Raw genomic sequence first — 22,658 nt, 5'->3', positions numbered from 1 at the left:
CATACTGGATCGATTTACTTCGTTCTGCGCTATTTTAATGCTCAGCGGTAGATTGAGGATGTTTATACCAGTTGCGATGCTGGAGGTGGAAATAGGAAAAGCTGAATGGAGATTGGTAACGGTACTGCTGAGAGTGGGTGTATTTTAATCCGATTTCATCCCCCGAAATATGAAATTTGAGGAATATAATATCCACTTTCTATACTGAATTTCTAATGGGAAAATTAGTAGCAATTTATTGCTAAAGCAATACTGTTTCCTCTCTCCACTAATTCCTACTTCGAAAGTATTAAACTCAGCTGTCAGTCCAATCAAAGTATGCCCCATTTAACTCACCCAATAAGAAGCTTTACGGAGTCATCAAACGAAGAAGAAGACCTAGCCAGGATGGACCATCGTCCAAAGGTACCACGACAAAAGAGGACAACTAGCTGATCCCGGCTCATTAATCAGACGGTCGCGGCATATAGAGCGCAATTATCCGACGGTAATTAAGTTCGCAAACTGCAGCGGGCCGCGAAGTCTGGCGAGAGCGGACGAGCCTGAGGGAGGAGGGATGGCTTGATAGCGACGGTGGCGGTGGATGGTTTGGATGGAAGGTTCTTCGTGGGTTCCGGCCTGATGGAGCTGTTCTGGAATTATACACGGGGTTAGCCCTGAAAACCAGGCGGCAGCCAGCTTTTGCCCCGGAAACTAATTTAACTCTCGCATCCTCCATCCCACCCTGTCGGGGAGCCGAAGCCCCACAGCCACCCCCGCGCCGATTGCCAGCGGAACGGTGTCTGCGCGCAGTCTGACGCGCGCGTGTTGCTTCTGAATGGAACGATGCAAGGGAGAGGCTAAACATTCGGGGATCGACGTGTGTATCAGAACTTCCTTTGATTTCGTCGGCGGCTGGGGGGATGGGGCAAAGAAAGTATGTCATGGAGGCTGGTCAAAGCGCCCCATCGAAGAGGCGCGCTCGAGAACCTCCTAGTCGAAACATTAATTAAAGGACTCCGGGCTTGGAACGTGATTGGATGTACGTGACTCTTTTGGTCAGAAAAAGTTTCTGATGGCGTGGGCTGGGTTGGATATAACCTTCGAATGAGTTGGGGCAGATTATAAATTGAACCTAGATTGAAGATGGGTTGGGTTCCTGTTAAATGTAGAGCAAATATAAGTTAAATCTGTTTTACATTGTCAGTAGATATGAATCCAGTGTGGATCAAGCTTAAGTCAGGTCTAGATTAGGCTCACGTTAAGTGATAATGAATTAGGTCTGGGTTAGACAGAGGCTGGGTCAGCGTTAAGCCTAGTTGTACCTGCTATAAAGAATGCACTCAATCTAGTGACCACTGAGATTAATATACTTATTGTTATTCGTGTCTCTATTAGATCGAAATCAGAGTACTTCAATCTTCCCACTGTCGATTCATTAAAAACCGACCTGCAGCACGGAACAATAGACCCGACGAGATTTCCCATTCGCAGCTAGGATTTCGTAAATTAACACATTCCACGATCGCGATTGGTCGATATTCGTACAATTAACCGGCGATTTTAATTGGCCAGGACCGAGGCCCATTCTTTCGAGAGTAACGCGGTTCCTTCTAATGGAACCTGGTTAAACCTGATGCACTGGATTATGGAGGCCTCTATCTATTCGCTGCTCTCAGCCACTCGCTAATTCAATTAGCCGATTCTCATTGTACCGTGCAGCCGTTTTAATTCGCGAATAGGGACCGTGGACGATGGCCGATATTCTCCGACCTTCTTTCCGTCTTCCTTGTTTTTTACACTTTTAACGTAACATCGACGAGCCAGACTGGCTATCGTCGATCCGACGTGTTTGCACTCCTGGTCAACAGGCTCTTCATTTTCTCGTTCCCGGGAACCTGCGCCGTATGGTCGCCGTGTCAATAAAATGTCCAGTAATGCACTGTTGATACGTCTAAAGTGAACCGAATATGCCCCTCAGAGAAGCTGCTACCCTCGAAATCTGTGAAAGCTAGAGAGAGTGACTTTTAATGGAAAGCTGATTAAAACGTTGCTACAATGGTCCACTAATTAGCGAGTCTATCAGGAGTAATGCCTTGAACGAGGTAATTTATTAACTTCAGGGTTTAACTACTTTGCAACCACCCTCGTTTGTATCCCTACCCTTGCGCTATTTAGGAGCATAAAGTGAAGAGAGTGAAAGCCGCAGGGGAGAGGAAAAATACTGAAACGGCGGAAAGCTCGAAGGAAAATCGGGAGAGAAATATACCATAAAAGGGGGTTGAAAGCGAAGGGCTGAGACTGTGCAGTATCAAACGCAACGATTGAGGGGGTGTAAACTCGTCACCTCGTGGTTTCCCAAGGAACGCATAAAATCTTATTTTCACACGGCTGCGAAATAACAATTACCCATCCGTCAGGAGTGCTGCGGCGCGCTGCACGATAAATTGTAAATAACCTTTTCCCGCGGAAATCCCCAGCATCTGGATAAACTCGGGGAAAGATATTCCTCGTCGAACGTGACGCGTTTCTCACTTGAAGCGCTCGTTGCTCGCTCTCCCTCTCTATCAAAAATTTACAGGGAAATTTTAACGCGCTTATATGGGGGATGAAAATAGACTGCGGGTACATTGAGATGCTCCTCTTGAAAGAGGAGTGCTGTTGATATTCAACCCTTGCAAAAGATCTGGTTAAATGGATGTTAGGGGAAGTAGGAGCGTTTCCCCCTTACTTGAGGGTTGCATTTTTGCGTCTCTATTATAGCTTGATGATGAGAGAAAAGTGAGTTCCATTAAAAAATTAAAAATCTATGTATTCTCTGGTATAAATGACTGAAAAGGTCGCGTGGATTTTCTGTACCAATAAAAAATCCAGTCCATAAATTTTTAACTGACTATACAATGCCATAAGCACGACTCGAATAATACCAGATCAAAGAGAAAGGTCATACTATTGACTGGGAAAATACTGACGTATCAGAGAAAGTCACCACCTGCAACAGAGGCTAAAGCCGTGCAGCAAATACGAGCACGAGATACAGCACGCTTCTGATTGCTTTCCTCAATTCTGGACTGCCACGATTCCCTTTCACCTTTCGCCCAGCCTCTTACTACCCCTCGCATTGTCTCCCTACGTCCCGCGTCAGCCTATTCTCCCAGGGGTGCACGCTTTCCTTTCCCAGCCGAAGAAAGAGGAACACCGAGAGAATGAATCGAGGGAATATTCCTGAATCTAAGAAGGGGAAGTGAAGCCCCGACGGGGAATTTTCTTCAAAAGGGGTGGAAGCAAAAGAGCAGACAATGACGAGGAAAAATCGGAAACTAAATAGCAGGTTTATTTACGAAATCTTGGAGCAAAACGCGACGAGGAGGATGACAGAAGGGGGTTGGCAGAGAGGGAAGACGATACTTTGGCACAAAAGTGGATAGAGACACCGATGGTAACGAGAGAAGGGAACGATGAGAAAGGAATATCAGAGGGTTGACGATTCGGGGGGAGCCAACCGAGGGACACTGGAACGAGGCTCTACAGAATTAAGAGCCCATTAGCCTTTCATTAACTCCACGGCTGAGACTCAAGGGGAGGGGGTCACTCTTTTCTAACCCCTTCTTTGTCACTGTCCCTCGAGCAAAGAGACAGGGGCGGCATCTCGATGAAAACTAGATCCATTCACCCAGAGAAGCCACTTACCACCGTCTGGTGTACAACGACAATGACTTCCTGCGCGATTGTCCTCCAGCTCCGCTCAGAGCCACATGTAGCGGGAAGCTAAATATAATGAGCTTGGGATGTTTCGAAACGAGCTTCAGAAGACTAATTACTAAATTAGAAGGACCTTACGAGGGTTATACCATGATCCTAATTTTCTACTTTGATTTTCTAATCGCCATGCAGTCTACACAAGATCCCCCAAATAATTCAGGCACTCGACTCAGGCTTCCCTCCCTGCTCTCCTCGTCGAAGTAGAATATTCCACTCAAGCACAGACCTCACGCATGCTTGCCTCCCTATTTTCCCCATCGAAGTAGAATATTCCACTCAAGCACAGACCTCACGCAGCAAGTGTCGCGGCGTAGAACGATCCAGGGAATCGCAATCGTTTTGCGCCCTCGCCCCTCGTTCCGTTCGACGATAATTGACTGTCAAACTCGCGACACGTTACCCTCGCGCGGGAACGCTCGTTCGACTGTAATCCCAGAAACGGGTTAATTGCGTTATGGCTGTCATTATCTCGGTCGCTGAGCATGCAGTTCTCGAGAGGCTCGCCGCCCACCGTGGAGAAACAGGCTCGCGCACGTAACCCAGCGCAGAATCTGCGAGCGTTTACTTCTAAGCGTGCGAGGGACGAGGAATTCCTCAGTTATTTGATTTACCAACCGGTTCGTTCCTTTTACGGTCAGCCTTCTAGAGCTACTGGCTGCTCACGAAAAGGAGACGCGCCAGCGCGCTCGCAGGTCTTCAAAGAAAGGTGGAAAACCCACGAGAGGAGAGTGTGTATCGCGAAACGACCGCACTTCGAACAGACCCACTCCCTTTTCGACGGTCGTTAATTAGCGCGCCCTGGCTTCTTCGCGTCATGTTGACGAACGTTTTCGCAGCTGCTCTCCAGCGACACAGAATTTCGGAGAAACCGGTGACGACTGACAAGTCCGCCGACACGTGACACTGTGGCGCAGGGGGAGGAATGCAGAGAGGTGAAATTGGCTTTGGGGGCGGTTTGATCCCTTTCTGGGGTGAAACTCTGGCGGTCTTTTGAACTGGTGATACTGTGTTTGCATTTGTAACTAACTTGTCTGGTATTTTGTGAATACTACTCATGGTAATCGATTTCACTCCTTGGGAAACTGTAAGAATAAAACTAATAGAACAAAACTGACTATAATAATCCACTACTTATTTAAACTATACCATGTGCTATATAATATATATCGATCTCACAATGACTCAAATATAATACAACCTTCTATAAATACTAATTCATCCCATGAGCTGAAATCTAAATATCAACGCTAAAAATCATCTGAGCTAATATATCTCCATTAACTGCTTATCCTATATAATGTTATATCACGAATGAGTGACTCCACAGGCGATTGGGAGGATAAAGAAAAATTCCTCTAAAACCCATCGCTTTGAATACACCTTGAGTATGCCTCGAGTACTTCTCTGTATTTCTTCCAGCTGCGACACGTACGATACTCAAAGAGATATGGCGAGAGCGAACTTACCGGGATCGGAGGAAGGATGAGCCCTGGTGAGTCTGCAGAGTTGGAGCGGCAGATAACGAGTATCCGCTCGCGGTGGTGACTTAGGCGGCGGAGGCGTCGCGCTGAGGAAACCACGCTGCAGCTCCCAGCCAACTTCCTGGATGATCGAGGCCTTCCTGAAGTACGGCGTCACCTCCCTCAGATACTTCACTGTAACAGGCGAAACGGGTCGAACGATGAGCAACGAGGAGCAGGAAATTCCTGTTCAGGGGCAGGGAGCCTGCGCAGCGAAATTCGTCTTCGATAATACGATTGCAAGCGCTGGGGAATTATTTCGTGGTTTCTGGAGTTAAAGGGACAGAACAAATTTCCACAATTTTTACAGCATTTCGGTAATTTAATAGAAGATTACGTATAAAAATAAAAGGAACACGGTATTAATTCTGTTAGGTACGGAAAGAAAATTGAATTTAATAATTTTGTTTCAGTGTGTAGTAGCTTTCGTACCATTGTGCAGAGTTCGCCAGATAACAGAGGTATAAAAATTGAAATCCTTTGGGTTGACTTTTTGTGCCAGTGTACAAAAATAAAAATGATAGAAAAATTGTATTACTTGCGCCATATTGTAGAGAATTGTCTCCTCGTGAGCTTACAAGTTGAAATTAGAACCTTGGAGAACATAGGAGATTCGAGTTTACGCGCCAGGTACTTGAATTTGTATTCTTAAAACTGAGGACTAGGAAAGAGAAAAAGTAGCTTCAAAGTAACACGAGTGTCGCACCGTGAACGACCGAAACAACACTGCACCCAACAAACTTAACTCCTCTCTAAATAAGCAGTGCTCAAGGGAGGGGGCTCTTACTTGCCTTCATCCCTCTCCCACTAGTTTTTTGGTCCACCAATATATATTCATAGGGTTTCAGTCTGCACAATAACAGAAATCCTAAAATATAATGGCAGAATTCCTCGAACATCTCCGATCTAAATCAATCCCCCTTTCAATCATTCAATCTCAATTCTTTAAAGAATGTTTCCAGGCGACTCAATTACCCAGTCAACAGCTCACTAATTTATCCTCCTACAGCCCCCAAAGAATCGAGCATCGAATTTCGCCTTCGCAATTTCACCCCGCGACGATACTCGATCCCCCTGTAATTTCGGTAACGAGAACGGAAGGGGGCGGAAATTTCGCGATGGAACGACGCCGAAGTCGATCAATATTCCCCCGATCGGTTCGATATTATGCCACGTTCACCTCGAGAACGTATCTCGGCTTTACGATCGCTTTTTACGGGTACCCTGCGAATTCGCTCGCCTGTGGGGGGTGTCGGTTACTCTTCCACCCCCTGAGCCGTGCTGTGCTACATGTTTCAGTATTTCGGTTAGCTCGCGCCAGGATTGCAGACTATTTCGGCGCAGCGGCGTTTCCACCCCTCCGTCGCTTTGCTCCGAGGAACCACCCCCTCGCCCACCCCCACGCTCCTTCGAACTTTAACGAGTTCGTCCTGTATGTAATCGCGGCCGAGAGCTGCATCGACGTCGAAACATCAACGACAAATTGGATTTTGAAACGGTCCGTACGTGACCGCGGTACCGTATCCTCGACTCCTCGATGCGATACGGAGATCCGCCCCGCGCGATTTACGAGGCTGACCGGGGCCTTTCGACTCGACTCTCGACGCCGGGGAGCGCCGTTTCGGGGCGTCGGGGGCCGTGGACATCGTAAAGGCGGCGAAAAACGATCGCCAGGGGTAGATATGCTCATGCTTCGCGCGAACATGGGATAACATTTCTGATTTTGCACGGAGAAACGGGGATAGGGGTGTGTGAATTAGTAATGGAAGCGCGGGGAAGAATTTTGGGGGATTTAGCCCCTTATTTACGATTATTGTCGCTATTATCCTTCGATTTAAATTGACATTTTTTTAATGATAAATGAAGCAGAAGTTATTGAAAAAAATTCAGTTCTTTACTATTAAAATTCTTCTACGCTACTAATATATTGTGTATTATAACTGACATCTGGTTTACGAAGAAGTTCTGCTACCCCTGAGACAAAAGCTGATTATTTAAATTCAGTCTACCTGACCTAATTACTCGAATTTCCGTCTAAATCCAATATCCAAATGGCGAGGATCGACGACAGGAAACTAACATCCCCATTCAGCAGCAGAAGCATTGAATTCGCCGATGGCAGAGCAATGCGCTTCCATCTGCTGACATCAGCGCATCCGGTGACTCTTTCCTAGAGACACACACGCGTAGACTCATTTGGCAAACATGCGCGATTCCCAACGATACCCATTGATAAGCGACGCGCGCCGTGGCCGTAATGCACGGGCCCCGAGTAACCAATCTCGTTCTGCGACCGACGCAAACAGCCATCCGTCTGCGCTCTGTGACTCGTCGCATTATTAATAATTAGACGCGCGTCGATGTAGGCGAGCCGCGTCTGTTTGCCCGCCGATTTCCATCCAATTGGATTACGCGGCGTCAACCGTGAAATTTCGCGTGCCAACAGTCGAGCGATCAACGGATCATCCATCGTTGGCCTACTTGCGAGGGAATCTGATAAGCAAGACAATAACACGATTGCTTGATGATTGAGATAAGTGAAAATTGAGGAGCAATTTGTTGAGTAATAGAAGTTAGCAATTTTTTATTCAATTCTAATTTCAAAGTTAAATTAAATTTGAATTTTAAAAAATTGAACGTATGTTATCACGCGTAAAAACAATTTCCACTATGAACTGAATTAAAGAACCTAGTTCGGTGTCGATAGTAAAATTCGAAACACGTTTCCATAGCCCATATTTTCGAAATCCACGTCCCTGAATCCGTCACGCACAGGCTTCGACAGAAATTCCAGGGGAAACTGTTCCCAATTCGCGCGAAAATCAAGAAGAACGTCCGAGTGTCCGAATCGTTCGCGAACGAGCTGCAAACGCCTCGCAATTTTCCCGAAGCTCAGCGAGCATCTATAATTTCACGCGTTTCGAGGGGGCCGATTACCCTCCTAGCTATTCTCGGCTCGACAATTTTCACCCCCTCTCGATCGATGCCCGCGATAATCGAATCCGCGACTCTGGGATAATTTTCGCGGCACGTGAAGCGAATATTCGCACTGTCGTATCTCTAACGTAGTCTTTAACGACGCTTATCAGGAGCGCGCGGCGTTAGCAGTTCCTTCGAAGCGTCGCCGAAACGGGCGATCGTTTTCCAGTCCAAGGGGATGACAAACAGTTAAATAGAGGAGCGCAGGTTAAAGGAGTGGTAATTAAAGCTCGCCACGGTCGACCTGGTTCCCTGAAAGAGCGGAACTCAGCGAGATTTTCGGTGTTTGGATGGCGGAATGTGCTCTTGAAAAATTCTCTGTTTGGCTGGCGGGACCTGAGTCTTCTCGGAGAGAAATGTTGGTAGTGCTTTTTTGCCAGGGTCCATTACAGTAATTAAGAAGATTCTGGGAAAATGTGAATCATCGTCTGCCTTTGATACGAGTTTTGTTGGGCTGTGTTGTCGCGGAGGCGAATGGTGAGTTGTGACAGTAGTACAGGTACATGGTTTGTCAGACATTTAAGTAGAATAAATTAAAATTGAGTGTACCGATGATAGTTCTCTCCAAAGGAGAGAATTATTTCCTAATATACTTGCTATTTATTTTTCACTCATTAACTCCTTTTTATTTACCTCCATCTTTAATTCTCATGTTCACTGTCCATCAATCTTTCGCCACCCCCTTCCATTATAAATATCCTATTTTCATATGGCTTGCTATTAAAATTTCACCACTGCGAGTTCATTAAAATTCGCGACAAAATGGCGAGCTAGACGAAAGACAAAGTCCCTCGAGCGCGACATCGCAAAAAGTGAAAGACAAGAAACGGGGAGAGAGAAGAGGCGACGTTTCATGGCTGGAGAGCGATCGAGCTCAACAGGGGGGTGGCTTGGAAAATGGAGCAAAACGGATAAACCGGAAGTCGATCGCTGTCCGTTGCCGACGGAAGATATTTTTAATATCCGGCGAAGCTTCCATCCACCCGTCTTACCCCCAACCCCTCTCCACTGTATACACGGGGCCTGGCAGAAAAGGGGAGGCTTACGTCTACAAGGGGAATGATCTCGTATTGAAATTGCACGGAAATTTATCCCGGATCGCGACGGTATATCGGATCGTTCCTCTCAAACTTTGAGTCCCGATGAAAAATGGATCGTCTACAGATCTACTCGTCCTCCATAACTTATTGGACTGACCAATGGTCGCAGAAAATGCGACTAGCAACAGGATTCTGGTACTTTGCCTCTAATCCCCTTGAGAAGTATTCCAAAATGTGGAATACTGTTTTAAATCCAGAGAAGTTTATTTCATGGAATTTATGGATTTGTTTTCAAAAGATTCTCTATACTGAAATTATGAAGGGTTGAGGTTAATTTTTCGAGGAATTGTCACAGGATTTTCTACACCTGAAATCGTGGAAACTAGGGCCCAATTCGATGCAAATCGAGAGTCCATTGGGAACGACTTTAGAGTGGAGTCATTACCAGCCGAGTTCATAGGCGTGAAATCGATAGTCGAATCCACAGCGCGCGTTTAAGCGACTATAGTGCGACAATGAGACGCAAAGGACGCTTTGGAGAACCAGATGGATCGCTTTGGCCAGTTGTGGTTTTGTTGCGATCGACAGGTGGTACTGGTGGTTTCCTCTGAACTTAGAACTAAATCCACCCTTCTCTGAAAAGATATTCTTCCCCCTGTGCTACTCCTAAAATAATCCCAAGAAATATTCTGAACCGTGATTTCCAATAAGTCACTTTGTGACACAGGGCAGAAGCAATGAACACAAATTGTGGAAGTACTGAAACACGTCCAAGTGTCTTCCGTCGCTGGAGGGTGTCAGCGTGAACGGAAAAATTTCGCAAACTTGGCGAAATCCCGAATAAATTTCGCTCGGGAACAGGCAGTGTTGCGGGCGGTGTTCAAGGAAATTTGAATGTAAATCATATGATTACGTAAAAGCCGCGAAAAAGGGGCGGATTCCCGAGACGCTTCTTTCGTAGGCGTTCGTTCAAGTCGAGGGTAAAAATCTCGAGGGATCAGTCGCGTTTCTGCGGAAGCAACGCGTTTAATCTGGCCAACCTCGCCCGACGAACCGGGAGGTGTAGCTAAGAGAAGAGGGGAGGCTCGAAATCTTCCCCTATCTTATTTACCGGATCAAACGAAGGCTCTGGGAAAATTCTCGTTTCGATTTATCGAGGGATTTCCGCCAAATGTAATTTGTTGCTTTGATATAATAAATTTTAGAGATGCTTCATTTTCAATTCAAAAAATTTCAGGATATAAAGGCTTTCAATGCTTGAGAAATTACAAATTTTTGAATTTTCAAATATATAAAAATTCAAATATTTGAAAATTTAAATGTTTGAAAATTTAAATAGTTAAAAATTCAAATATTTGAAAATTTAAATAGTTAAAAATTCAAAAATTCGTCATTTTTATATATTTGAAATTTTGAGCATTTCACTCTCACTTCCAGATGTAAGCAATCTAGAAATCTCTACGCTACGATGGCGTCTAAATTAAAGATTGAAATCAGGGATAAATAAATCATTGCACCAATATCACCTCGAAATCTTAGAGCCCGAATCGAACGTCTTGGTTCCTTGGACAAAGAGCAATCTACGGGCGGAAATCGCGCAATTAAAGGAAAGGGGGTGGTCCCAGAGGGTGGTAAGGCGAATTGCCCTGGCTTCAGAGACTGTTGGCCGTTCGAGCGAAAATAAAAATCTAAAGGGGCCAGCGGTGGTCGTTTTCTTCGAGGAGGGTATATACCGTTTAATCGGGCGAATGCGAATCACGGGAAGAACGTCCGCCGGAGCGATGTGACGGGCAAGGAAATAAGTAGAAATGAAAATGAAACGAAAGACCACCACGAACGCCGCCATCCCCTTCAACTTTTTATCCCAGCCTTTATTTCCCGCTTTACGTCCTTCTCGTTCTATCCTTCCCTCGTTCCTACCTTCGCGCAATTTTTCTCGACGAGAAGTGGCGGACGATTAACTACATGTAGTATTAGCTTGTTCTTCTGGATGTTCTATTTTCGTTTAACTTGAGGTCAATTCTTACAATAAGAAGGGACTTAAATAATATTCTCCAATTTTTACGTTCAAATCTTCGAATACCGAATAGTAAAAATTTCATACCATTTGTCTCTTCCCCCTTAAACGAGAAAATGATTGAGAATAGTTTGTACGATACTACTGTTCCACAAATTCCCTAATAATTTCGGATCAACTGGGAATCACGGTCAACTCAGCAAACTTGGTGCCAAGAAACCGCAACAGACACCTCGACAGGTGTACAAGCCCCTCACCCCACGTCGCCACCATCCCGAACACTAACTTGTCCAATCGAAACCAGTGCACATCCCGCGATAAGGCCTATCAGCAACCTGCTGGCACAACTACAGTCGACAGATGGCATCGCGCGTCTCTCGGAATCCTAATAAGCGTGTCGCGACCCATTCCCTCTCGCGATCATCAATTATTCATGCAGTTGACGCGTCCGTGTCTTCTTTTCCGATTCCTTATCGCCGGTAATTCGAATCGAACGGTCTGCATCCCGATTCTCCACGCGATGGGAGTGACTAATGCGGAAATTAGGTTGAACGTCCGACTAAAACTTGACCACGACTACTAGACACAGAGGTGGGAAGAGGACGTTCGACAGCTGAACAAATTCTAAGAGCAGGACACTTATAAATACATTAGGTTTAGGTATATAAATTAATTCAGTGTACTTAGAGTAAAATAATTACAAGTATAAGCTCATAGAATCAATTTACAGGTATCTACTATTAGACTTAATGTATTCATCAATGTCTTACTCGTAAAAATTGTTGCACTGTCGAACGTCCCCTTCCCACCTCTTTATCTAGTAGTAGTAGTCAAGGATTAGACAGACGTTCGACCTAATTTCTCTCCTAGCCACTCCTCGCGTCTGTTAAACTCCCTCTCGCCTTTTCCATATTCCATTTTTAATATTCTCGTAGATAAATATCAAATTTCACGAAAAAGTGCCCCAGCTAAATCAGTACACTTAATAAATATAAACCCACAGAAACGGTCAGCGTGAATGCAGCATGCCTCGAGCGTTTCCGGTTCCCCGACATTAAAATGTAAATTCGCTGTGGCTATCGTTTCATTGATCGTAAACAAGAACGAGCGTCCCGGCAGCGAAAAAGCTGGCGGCACTGTCCGCTTATCTCGACCAGGACCAGCTTCTTTATGCCATCCGCCGCTCAATTATACCCTCTCCACACAGAAAACGTTTAGAATTCCCCGTGATTTCGCGTAACGATGCCAGCGTCGCGGGTCGAGCAGCGTTCCCGAACTTCTCGAAATTCAGGGAACGTTCTCGCGAATTCCCGCTCCGTGAAATGTAAATTCCAGCCGGCGCGAAAAAATAGAGGATTATCGCAGTTTCTCAAGCGGGAACAGGCGACGGGGGACCCATAAGCGGGCACTTTTTCTTCGGGACTGCGCGGCTGACAACCGTCGCTCCATATCGCTCGCCATCTATTTCAAAAGCGCCCGAATTTTTCCCCTCCCGTTATAAATCCTCCATCGACGCTTTCGGCCGTTACACATCGACGAATATAGGGGACGGTGATTCACGGGGTGCTAAGAGAAACTCTGGGACGAATTTCGAGCTGCTATTGTTAGCAAAAATTGCTGGATTTTTCGGTGAAAATGTGCGCACTGTTTGGTTGTACTGAACTATGAATGTTTAAATCGATATGAATTTCCTACATACTTGTTGTAGAAGTGCAGCAAAGACAGCGGGCCACAAAGGAGTTGAGCTACGAAAAACGCTGAAACAAAGGGACCTAGGGAGAACGGAGAAGGAGAGAATATTCGCACCTTGACAAAAAGGTAACGATTTCGGAACACTTCGCTGACTACATATCAGGAACTCCTGAAGCGAACAGAGTCTGAATATCCATGCACCTGGGATGCATAGTTTTAGATTTCAAAATGGAAGCTGTGTTCTAAAAGCAAGCTTTGATGTTGGATAATACAAGGAAAGGGGAAAAAGCTATCAATCAGCGAGATTAATTAAGAGCCCAATTACATTAATAATGAAGTACCACCTGCAATAATCTGATGAAGAAGGTCGTAGGAATTTGAATATTATATTCAAGCATGATGCAGCTCCAGAACAAATTTGCACGAGGAAAAAAACATTATTAAACACGGGAACGATATTTGTCGGAATTATTATGAGCCAACTGGACAAGTATATCATTAAATGAACGAAAGAGATCATATTGGAACAACGACAAGAAAATGAGGAATGTTCAGTCCGCGGAAAATATTAATCAAAAAGGGAGACGTGGACGATCCGATGAAAATGAAGGTTCAGTAATAAATTTCACGCAAGCTGTGTAACATTTCTGTTAATCTCGACCGGTGACAGCGCAATTTATGAATTTCTTTCTCATTAACGCGGACAGACAAGCTTTCGAACGGTTGTGTACACATATGCTAGACAGATGTCTCTGTGACTGCAAGGGGAGGCTGTGAATTGTTACACAATGAGGGTAAAAGCGGGAGGTGACACCGCTAGGGGGTTGGTCCGACGACAAATTGCCAATATTCGCATAGTAGTAAATAGACATTCGCGAAACGAGCAAAATTTTCTAATTTAGCCAATGGAACATCTCTGAAGTTACATTTCAAAGTGAAATACATTAGCAAAATTAATAAAGGTTGCCTTCCTGTACAGAATTTTTCTCAATTTGACTCTTCCTTTCATATTATCATTATGAAAAATTGTAACTTGGAATTTAATAATATTCGTCTGTGCTATTGTCAATAAATCTCAATATTTGAATATTTATTCACAGTAGAAAAGGTCTCGAATTTCCACCCCCGCATTTTCCATCATTTTCCATCCCGAAGCGTGTGAAACTACTCGAAACTTTCGCGACACGTTCGAAACGATTCCAGAGAGTCCGTCCCCAGTTGAGGCCACCACTTTTGTGACGAACAACTTCCTCGGATATTTTTCGTCAGAGTCCATGGCTCAATCGAATCGTCGTTCTCGTTTCATGTTTCGCGGTGATCATCCTTGATCTCAACTCCGGCTTTACGTACGCCCCCGCTCCCGTGGGAGTCGACGCATCTGCGGATGCCTCTAATTGCACCCGCAACTTTGGGATTTTCGCGGAACCGTCGGAGCTTTTGGAAATTCGCGATTGCGTCCGCGGGAGATTTGTGGCTCGACGAGATTGTTTTTCGCGAACGACAGTGCTTCCTGAAGTTAACTAGAAGCTTGAAATTGATATCGACCGACGAGGAACAGATGGAATTTAGTTTCTTTACCCATTCACTATGGAAAAAAAATTCTAAAAATTTAGTAATTCAAACATTTGAATATTTGAATATTTGAAAATTTGAAAATTTGAAAATTTAAGAATTTGAATTTTTGAATATGGGAAAATTTGAATATTTGTATATTTGAGTATTTGAATATTTAAATACTTGAATTCTATCTCGCTGGAACAATAATATTGGGACCTTTAAGAGATCCCATTAAAATTCTCGATTAAATAGCAAGCAATTCCATCTTAAATTGCGACTACTACTCCACCCTCAAAGGTTCAAAAAGAAGTTAGAGTTCCAAGCAGTTTCCCTTCGTTTGCATCGCAAAGACTTAATTTCCCTCTCGCTCGAAGAGTTGGTCAATCCCTCTTCTCGAGCTCCTGGTCTTCCCCAGTGATAATAGTCGGAAACCGAATTCTCGCCTCTTCCGGGGTATCCTGTTCAAAGGATCTGGACGAGCAGAGCGTCTCGTTTCGACTCCAACCTGACCGCGTCTTAAGATCTCTTCTCCGAAACGATCCCTACGGTGACAGAGTTCTCAGAGACTAGACGAACATCCCGCATAGCGATGAATGAAATGACACAAGGAACCAGTGGAAAGAACCAACACTTATCAGACATTCCTATCAGTGAAGGAAGGGACCAAGGATCGCGATGATTCGCAGGCTCGTGTTTCAGGAGCCCTCGAATCGCTGTCAGGATTTGCCAGAAATCTGTTCCTGCGCGGCTTCTTTGAGAGAGCTGTTCGATGACGCAGAGTTTACGACACCCTTCGCGCGGGGAGGCGGAGAGAAATGGGTTCTCGCCTCGTAAGGGTTCGAAATCTCGTTGCGAATCGCAGGAAAGAGTTCGAAACGGGTATTGGTCCCAAGACGAGCTGCCGAGGCGCCTGCAATATCGTGCCTCTCCCTTCCCTTTTATCTAAACGACCTTACACCGAAATCGCGGCTTCGCAGCTCGCTCCTGCGGACATTCTATCGGGCGAATATCGCGGAATAGATTGCCCCTCGTCCCCCTTTTATTTTGCCTTTTAATCCGGAGGAATCCCGACTTTGCACGATCGAGGCGCTCGGCTTAGGATTCTGATCCTAGCCAATTCGTGAAGGTTTCCTGGAAACTGCTAATGGAGCAGAGGAGAGAAGGTTTGAAGAAGAAACTATGATATTTATAGTAACTATTTTCGTAGATATAATGTCGACTAATATTTTAATAAAAAACTCTCAAGAAATGGAATCCAAATGTAATTCTGTTTTAGGTATTTTCTGTGGTACTGAGGAATAATTAATGAAATTGATTTTTTAGATTCAGAAATGACTTTCAGGGAAATAACCTTCTACTTAAATAGGTCACGCAAATCTACATATGCAGGTACTAATGACACCCTCGATGTTCTACGACCATACGTTGAATTCCTTCAATTAAAACGCGTCGAACATACATATAAGCCTTTCAATTGCTCTGACATCCACTCGGCAGCTTCTACGTAAAAGAAAACGGGTCAAGAACGAGCAAAGTTGCACGAACCGAGGTAACAAGGGTGTCAAATCTTTTGCAGAAAAGACTCTACATAGTGAGGTTAATCTACTAGGGAAATAATCAACCCGTGAATTTGAAAAATGTAGAGAAACCTTATAACGAGAAAATACTGCAACTACAATGTTAATAAAAATGGAGAACCTTGGGAGCGAGGTAACTATTTAAACTGTTCAGTCAAGTTATTACATTCCCACTTGGCTGGCAACGAACAAGGTCTCAATTAATTATATCAGAAAATTGTTACTCCTCAGAAAATCGAATTGGCGAGGATCGAGCATACGAATAGAATGCATTTACATCAGAAAAAGGATGTATTCAGAGGCTGCGTGCCATCGATACGTGAGCCAGCTGAACGAATAGGCAAAGAAGCCACCCCTAATTCGTCGAGCAGAGACCAAACGAAGTTCCCTGTTGCTGGGAAACCGCGAACGCGTGAGTTTCGCGAAATAACGACTCGTATCGTATGCGTCACACGCTGCCGTCACTTTCAGCAGATGCTACGTGCGACGGACGAGCGTAATAGGCTCCATGGGGCCACTGAAGACGCGTTGAAGGAGGAATAACGAAGTTTGAGAGAAGAGCTTCACGTTTGAGCGGCGATGGAACGAAGTTTTTTGGACTTGATTATTTCCCACTTTTGTGACGAGTATAATGGGTGACTGATTAAGGGAAATCGGTGATTAATACTGAGTAAAGACAGCTGAGAGCATCTACCTTTTCACCCTTGCATTGAATTTTATCGAAGAGGCCTTTTCTACTCGGAGGCAGGGCGGAAAACAGAGGGTGGTTTTCTTTTGAGTATCTTCCAAATTCAAACGCCTGTACAGAGCTTAATAAATTTTTTTCGCAATTAATTCTACAGCAGAATTCAAGCCTGAATCCTCCCCTTTCGAATGAGACCATAGCGAGTGATCTACGATTTTTTTTCGCAAAGTTATGGCAGTTTGAGTGAAAAGTGTGTCTCTGACCTCAGAATAGCACAGTGATCTACGGATCGAAAAAATGGCCAAACTTTGAGCTGCTGTAGCTCCGTCAAAAAAAATCGCAGGGAGGTGAGCCTGGTCTCATTCTAAAGGGTAAAGCCTCTACTTTTACATACATGAGTTGAATTTGTCCGAAAAAAATTCTTGACTCCACGACACGCCGAAAGAGAGAGAGTGGTTTTCCCCTGAATCTTGTCTTGCTTCAGACTACTCTCAGAGGCTTGATAAATTTTTTCCACGACTTTTTCTAATGGGAAATCAAGATTCGAACCTTCCCCTTTCGAATGAGACCTTAGCGAGCGATCTGCGATTTTTTTTCGCTGAGTTATTGCACTTTGAGTGAAAAGAGTGTATCTGACCTCAGGATAGCGCAGTGTTCCCTGGACTGAAAAAGTGGCCAATCTTTGAGTTGCTGTAGCTCCGTCAAAAAAAATCGCAGAGAGGTGAGCCTGGTCTCATTTTAAAGGATAAATCTTCTACTTTGACACCTCTCAGTTGAATTTCTCCGAAAAAATTTCTTGACTCCATGACACACCGAGAGAGAGAGGGTGGTTTGTCCCTAAATCTTATTCTACTTCAGACGACTCTCAGGAGCTTGATAAATTTTTCCCACGACTTTTTCTAATGGGAAATCAAGATCCGAACCTTCCCCTTTCGAATGAGACCTCAGCGAGCGATCTGCGATTTTTTCTCGCTGAGTTATTGCACTTTGAGTGAAAAGAGTGATTTTGGCCTCAGGAAAGCGCAGTGTTCCCTGGACCGAAAAAATGGCCAATCTTTGAGCTGCTGTAGCTCCGTCAAAAAAAATCGCAGGGAGGTGAGCCTGGACTCATTCCAAAGAGCAAAGCCTCTAGTTTTACACCCCTGTATTGAATTTTCTCGAAAAAATTTTTTACTCAGACACAGGGTAGAAAACTAGAGGTAGTCCTTTCCCTGACAATTTCACCCCAGTTAAGGGTTAAATAAAGTATCTTCAAGCCCTTCTTCCTGTAACATTTTCGCTCTACCCCTAACACAATGCCACAATGTAACGCTATTACTTTTGACGATAAGACCGGAAAAGAGAAGAATCATTAACGACGAATCTCAAGGCGGCGGACTCGAAACGGGGGTGGAAAGGCGGAAATGAAGGAACGCTGTTTCTCCGCGCCGTCTGTTTCGAAAATACACCCCGCCTTAATTATATTTCTCTCGCAAGGAACCCCTGGAAATCGTTATCGGGTTTCATTGGAAATACATTAACAGAGACGAATGCCGTTCACGTTTCGATACCCAGCAAACGAATTACAAATAAAAATTCGCAGGAAATTACTAAGGGGAAAAAAATCGAGGCTTCTGTGTTATGCGAGATTGACTGTTAACCAGTCTCAGGGAACGTGAAGCACTTTCACAACGACCTAGTCGAGGGTTGCTCGATCATCGCTATCCTGAGTCGTTTCAACCCTTATTCTACATTTTCCACAGTATTCTCATTCGTTTAATCATCCCGCGAAGCCCTGACGACTCTGGCCTGAAATAGCGAGAAGAAAGAAACGCGATCGAAGGAGGAGTTCAAGCAGCAAACACTGAAGCGTGGCAGTCTGCTGCGAGTTGACAAATATTGCTACGGGGAAGCAAGCTGCCAACGAACTCGTACTACTGTTTACTCCGAGAAGCTACGGAATAAGAGGAGGACTGGGTATATACAAGGGCAAGGGTCTACAGGAGGATACTTCAATCTTCAAGAAAGCGGAATCAGTACGTAGTTTCGAGTTCAGCGGGAGAAAGTTTCCTTTCGAAGACCTGCTTCTGGGATTCGTGGCTAGAAGTGTTTCTTCGATTTTTCCTCGCGGGGACACCGTATCTGGAATACTTAAAGCACCTCGGGGAAGGCATAAGCGAGGAATAATTTAGTTGTGGAGAAAATTTAAGAACTACTAGGGGAAGTCGTATAATGCTCGTCGTATATTGCGTATCTTCGGTGTTTTGATAGAAGGTTGATTATTAGAAGGTACAAGTAACCCTATTCCTCTGTTTTCCTTCGTAGAAAAGTACTAAAAGATGGTTCATAATGGGGGACAAGCTTCTCGCAACTTTACAGTCCATTGTTTTTAATATTTTTTTACATTAAACACTGAGAAAATGAGCTAGTGCAACAACTGTGATCCAAAAGTTAATATTTTCTTTGTTAACCAGGGAATAATTAATTCAATTTTGAAAATACTCATATTACTACCTGCAATTAAATGAATCCTCCTGTAACCATTTAAAACATTCCACCGCCACAAAACCACGCCAGTTAATTAATAAATCACTAATCCAGAGACTCATATCTTGCCACCCCATTCTCTAGTACTAATATAATTTCGCCCAGCAATAAAGTAAGCGGCAAGCGAGGACACAGAAAGCAGGCAGACGGCACGAGAGCGTGGCGAGGGGGACAAGTCAACGTCATTCGGCGTAATTATTTAGATAGGAGTGCGCGTTGCGGCGCGGGTAACCATCTAGAGCCGAGATTGCGTTTCAAGACGGTAAATCTTGTGTACACATTCGCGCGCGTGTTTGCTGCATGTCGTGTCGCAGCGAGCAACACCACGAACACGCTCCAGCCTGGCCCAACCTCGTCTCGTTAATATTCATCGCGCCCCATGCTCGAAACAGAAGTAACTTCGGCCTCGCGAGTTCCGATAAACGCTCATGGAGCATCCAGGATGCTGCGTGAGTGCAGACCCTTTTAATGCTTATAATAATGCTAGCTCTAATTAGACTCTTAAGCGATGCAATAATATAGTTCAATTAAAAAAATCTGGGTCAAGAAAATCTCAATTAAGTTAGAAACTAGAATACCCCTGTGATAGCTAAAATTCTAATTTTCTAATTAGTAGTATCTGTCTATAGATTGCAGGTTCTTTGACCCCTCTTTGCACCCTCAGCTCAAGGGATTCGCTCTTTGTCTCCTGAAATGCATCGGTAATCCGATCGATCATGTTCTGAATGAATTTTAGATGGCCCCAAACGCGGAGAGGTTAGTCGAACTGTTGATGCATCAGTAGTTGGGAGGTCAAATGAGCTGAGTGTACACGGGGGTGGAATAAGGGCAAGTCCAGAAGCCCGGGAGAAGCAACCCCATAGCGAGCCGCGGTTCACTGCACGGTCTAGAGATGGCGGCAGCGAAGATCTTGCGGCAACCGCAATAATTTGAATTTATGATAGCATTATTGCAGTTGTTTCCTCAACAAGCACGTAGTATCTACAAAAGGATTTACCAAGTGTTCATATCGTTATACGAGCGATCCGAGAGATCCAGAGCAGCGCTATTCCGACGCGACGCGGCTGCTCGACGACGAAAAACTGGCGAACACGCTATGCATCCGTGATGATCCTTAAATCGCGACTTTAATAAACTATCGCGGATACGTGTGCTCACGGCTCGCGAATGCTGAGCCGAGACCAGCGAAATGCGATATTGGGCCTAGGGCACGGTTGGTGGAACAAATATGAGAAGCTAGAGATAAAATAAAATTCGAGGTTTCAAGTATCCTATTATTCCACTAATTATAGCTTCAATTTTCACGTCCTCGAATTTTGGAATTTACAGCTTCGCCGAACAGTGAATTTTTCTAATTTTTAAATATTCAAATTACTTTCGTTAAACCCTTAGATCAAGTCGCTCAACAGGACTCTGAAAAGCAAACGAAAACGTCGAAATTTGTTTAAAGACTTAAAGCTCGGTCGATTTATCCCTCAGTTCCAGTGCCTTCCTTCCGGCTTATTAACCCTCCCGTGTCAGGAATGTAACCACCCTCTTGCTACAGACACGTCTCCCCTTACGAGGGGACAGGGCTCGCAGGACATTGATATTCGATGGGCGCGCTCTCGATCGAAAACGCTTTTTCCAGGCGCGCCAAGAGAGAGATGGAACGAGTGGAAAGATGCTACGACGAGAGAGAGAGAGCAGACAAAGGGAGGAACTGCGAGGAGAAAGTAACAAGCTTTCGTGGGTGTGCTTGTGGGCACTGGGCAGCGTGTATATGGACTTACGGGAGACATATTATGCTTTAATTATGGAAATGAGCTTAAAATCGCCCCTTCCTTCTACATTTATATTTATCCATGAGGCTGCTGAATGTTCAAAGCGGAGAGACACTCTGTTGCATAAATGCACGCGTTGGAGAATTTTGAAGCATGGTAGAGAAACAGGAAATTGAAGAGAGAGATATAAGGGACGCATCAGGGATCGATTATGGCCGATTGATTCGCTCTGTTGTCTCGCTGGGCGAAGATAGATCAGTTTCGATGCCAATCGTGCCAGCGCGAGGACAAATGTATTAATGGGCAGTTGCCGCGAGCTATATACGTTAATTGGACTCGGCGCGGTTCATACATAATTGCGAATATACGATTTTATCAGCACGAGGCGGAAAAGTCGGGCCATGAAAATTGCGATTCCAATAGGTAATCGAACGGGAATGAGTTTCAATATTCGACGCATCGTCTTTTCCAACGGCGACCAATTGCCCGTGTAATTAGCGAGGCTCATAGAAACAAATGACCGACGCTCGACGCAATCAATGACGACAACGCGGATAAGTAATCCCGATTAAATCAAATAAAGTGTCCATAGTGGAATCGTTCGATTAGCCTTCGAAACACGAATGCCTGGGAGGTGTACCAATACAGATTTCATTTCGTTTCATTTATTTCACTGTTTCATTTTATAGAAACTCGTCAAACTTGAAAATCAGACCTCCATACAGAAAAAAAAACTGAAAAAATAAAAAATAAAAATAAAAATCAACCAGACTTTCATTCACAGTCAACTCATATTTCGCTAAAAATTGAAACAGTAATTAACACACAGCTTACTTCTACCCTAAAACCCCTGCAGTAATATCAGCAACCCTAAGATACACTTAGTATAGAGATACATGCTAGTTCACAACTCACAAGTGGCAATGTAAACGACGTTATATGGCGCCGCGACGCTCAGCTGGTTAATATCAATATTTATGCAACGAGTCACTCACCTACGTCTCCAGAACTTCATCATCCTCGGATAGACTGCAAGTGACACGATTCGATGCATTAACGATGACTGTGCAGAGCATCGAATGGTTTCCACTGGTATTGGGCACATTTCGAGCGAGAAAAAAAAGATAAAAAAACGCGAGCACACGATATTTCAATTTCGCGACGTTCTGTGAAACACGGGACCGTGTTACCATGTTGACGATCGGAGCACGACTGACTAGTTCACTAGGTCAAACGCGGGTCGGTCGAATTACGAAAAAAAAATTTCTACCTGGGCACGGCTTATGGCGACCTTCGACCGCTGAAAGTTGCTGAGTGATTTTAGATCAGATTTCGAGTGTTTGCGGAGGGTGCTCGATTTGATTATTATAAAAGCAAGTAGAACTGATATTGAGCTTGTGTTTGTTTGGCGATTTAAGAGAGAATACAGGTTTGAAATAATGGAATTATGAGAATTAGTGGACTAACCTGTACACACGTCCAGCGCGCGGATTTTCGAGAATCAGAATGACTACTGCGCAACTCGTCGGCAGAGGCCGCGCGCTGACTCTAAAAAGCGCGC

At 44.6% G+C, this 22,658-nt stretch overlaps 1 protein-coding gene across 3 annotated transcripts in view; it reads right to left on the bottom strand.

Moving 5' to 3' along the window:
• Syn1 (Syntrophin-like 1) overlaps positions 1-22,658 on the bottom strand; it is a 266,314-nt gene that overhangs the window by 95,697 nt on the left and 147,959 nt on the right. For 2 of the 3 annotated variants that reach the window (XM_076390966.1, XM_076390965.1), the window contains exon 3: positions 5,208-5,396. The exons of the other annotated variant lie outside the window; for it this stretch is intronic. In XM_076390966.1, coding sequence (XP_076247081.1) covers positions 5,208-5,396 — 189 coding nt within the window. The remainder of the gene's footprint in view (positions 1-5,207; positions 5,397-22,658) is intronic. 3 annotated transcript variants of the gene reach the window in all.

This window comes from Calliopsis andreniformis, unplaced genomic scaffold (assembly GCF_051401765.1).
Source record: "Calliopsis andreniformis isolate RMS-2024a unplaced genomic scaffold, iyCalAndr_principal scaffold0022, whole genome shotgun sequence".
Lineage (NCBI taxonomy): Eukaryota > Metazoa > Arthropoda > Insecta > Hymenoptera > Andrenidae > Calliopsis > Calliopsis andreniformis.
This window is presented reverse-complemented; position numbering and strand designations above follow the sequence as displayed.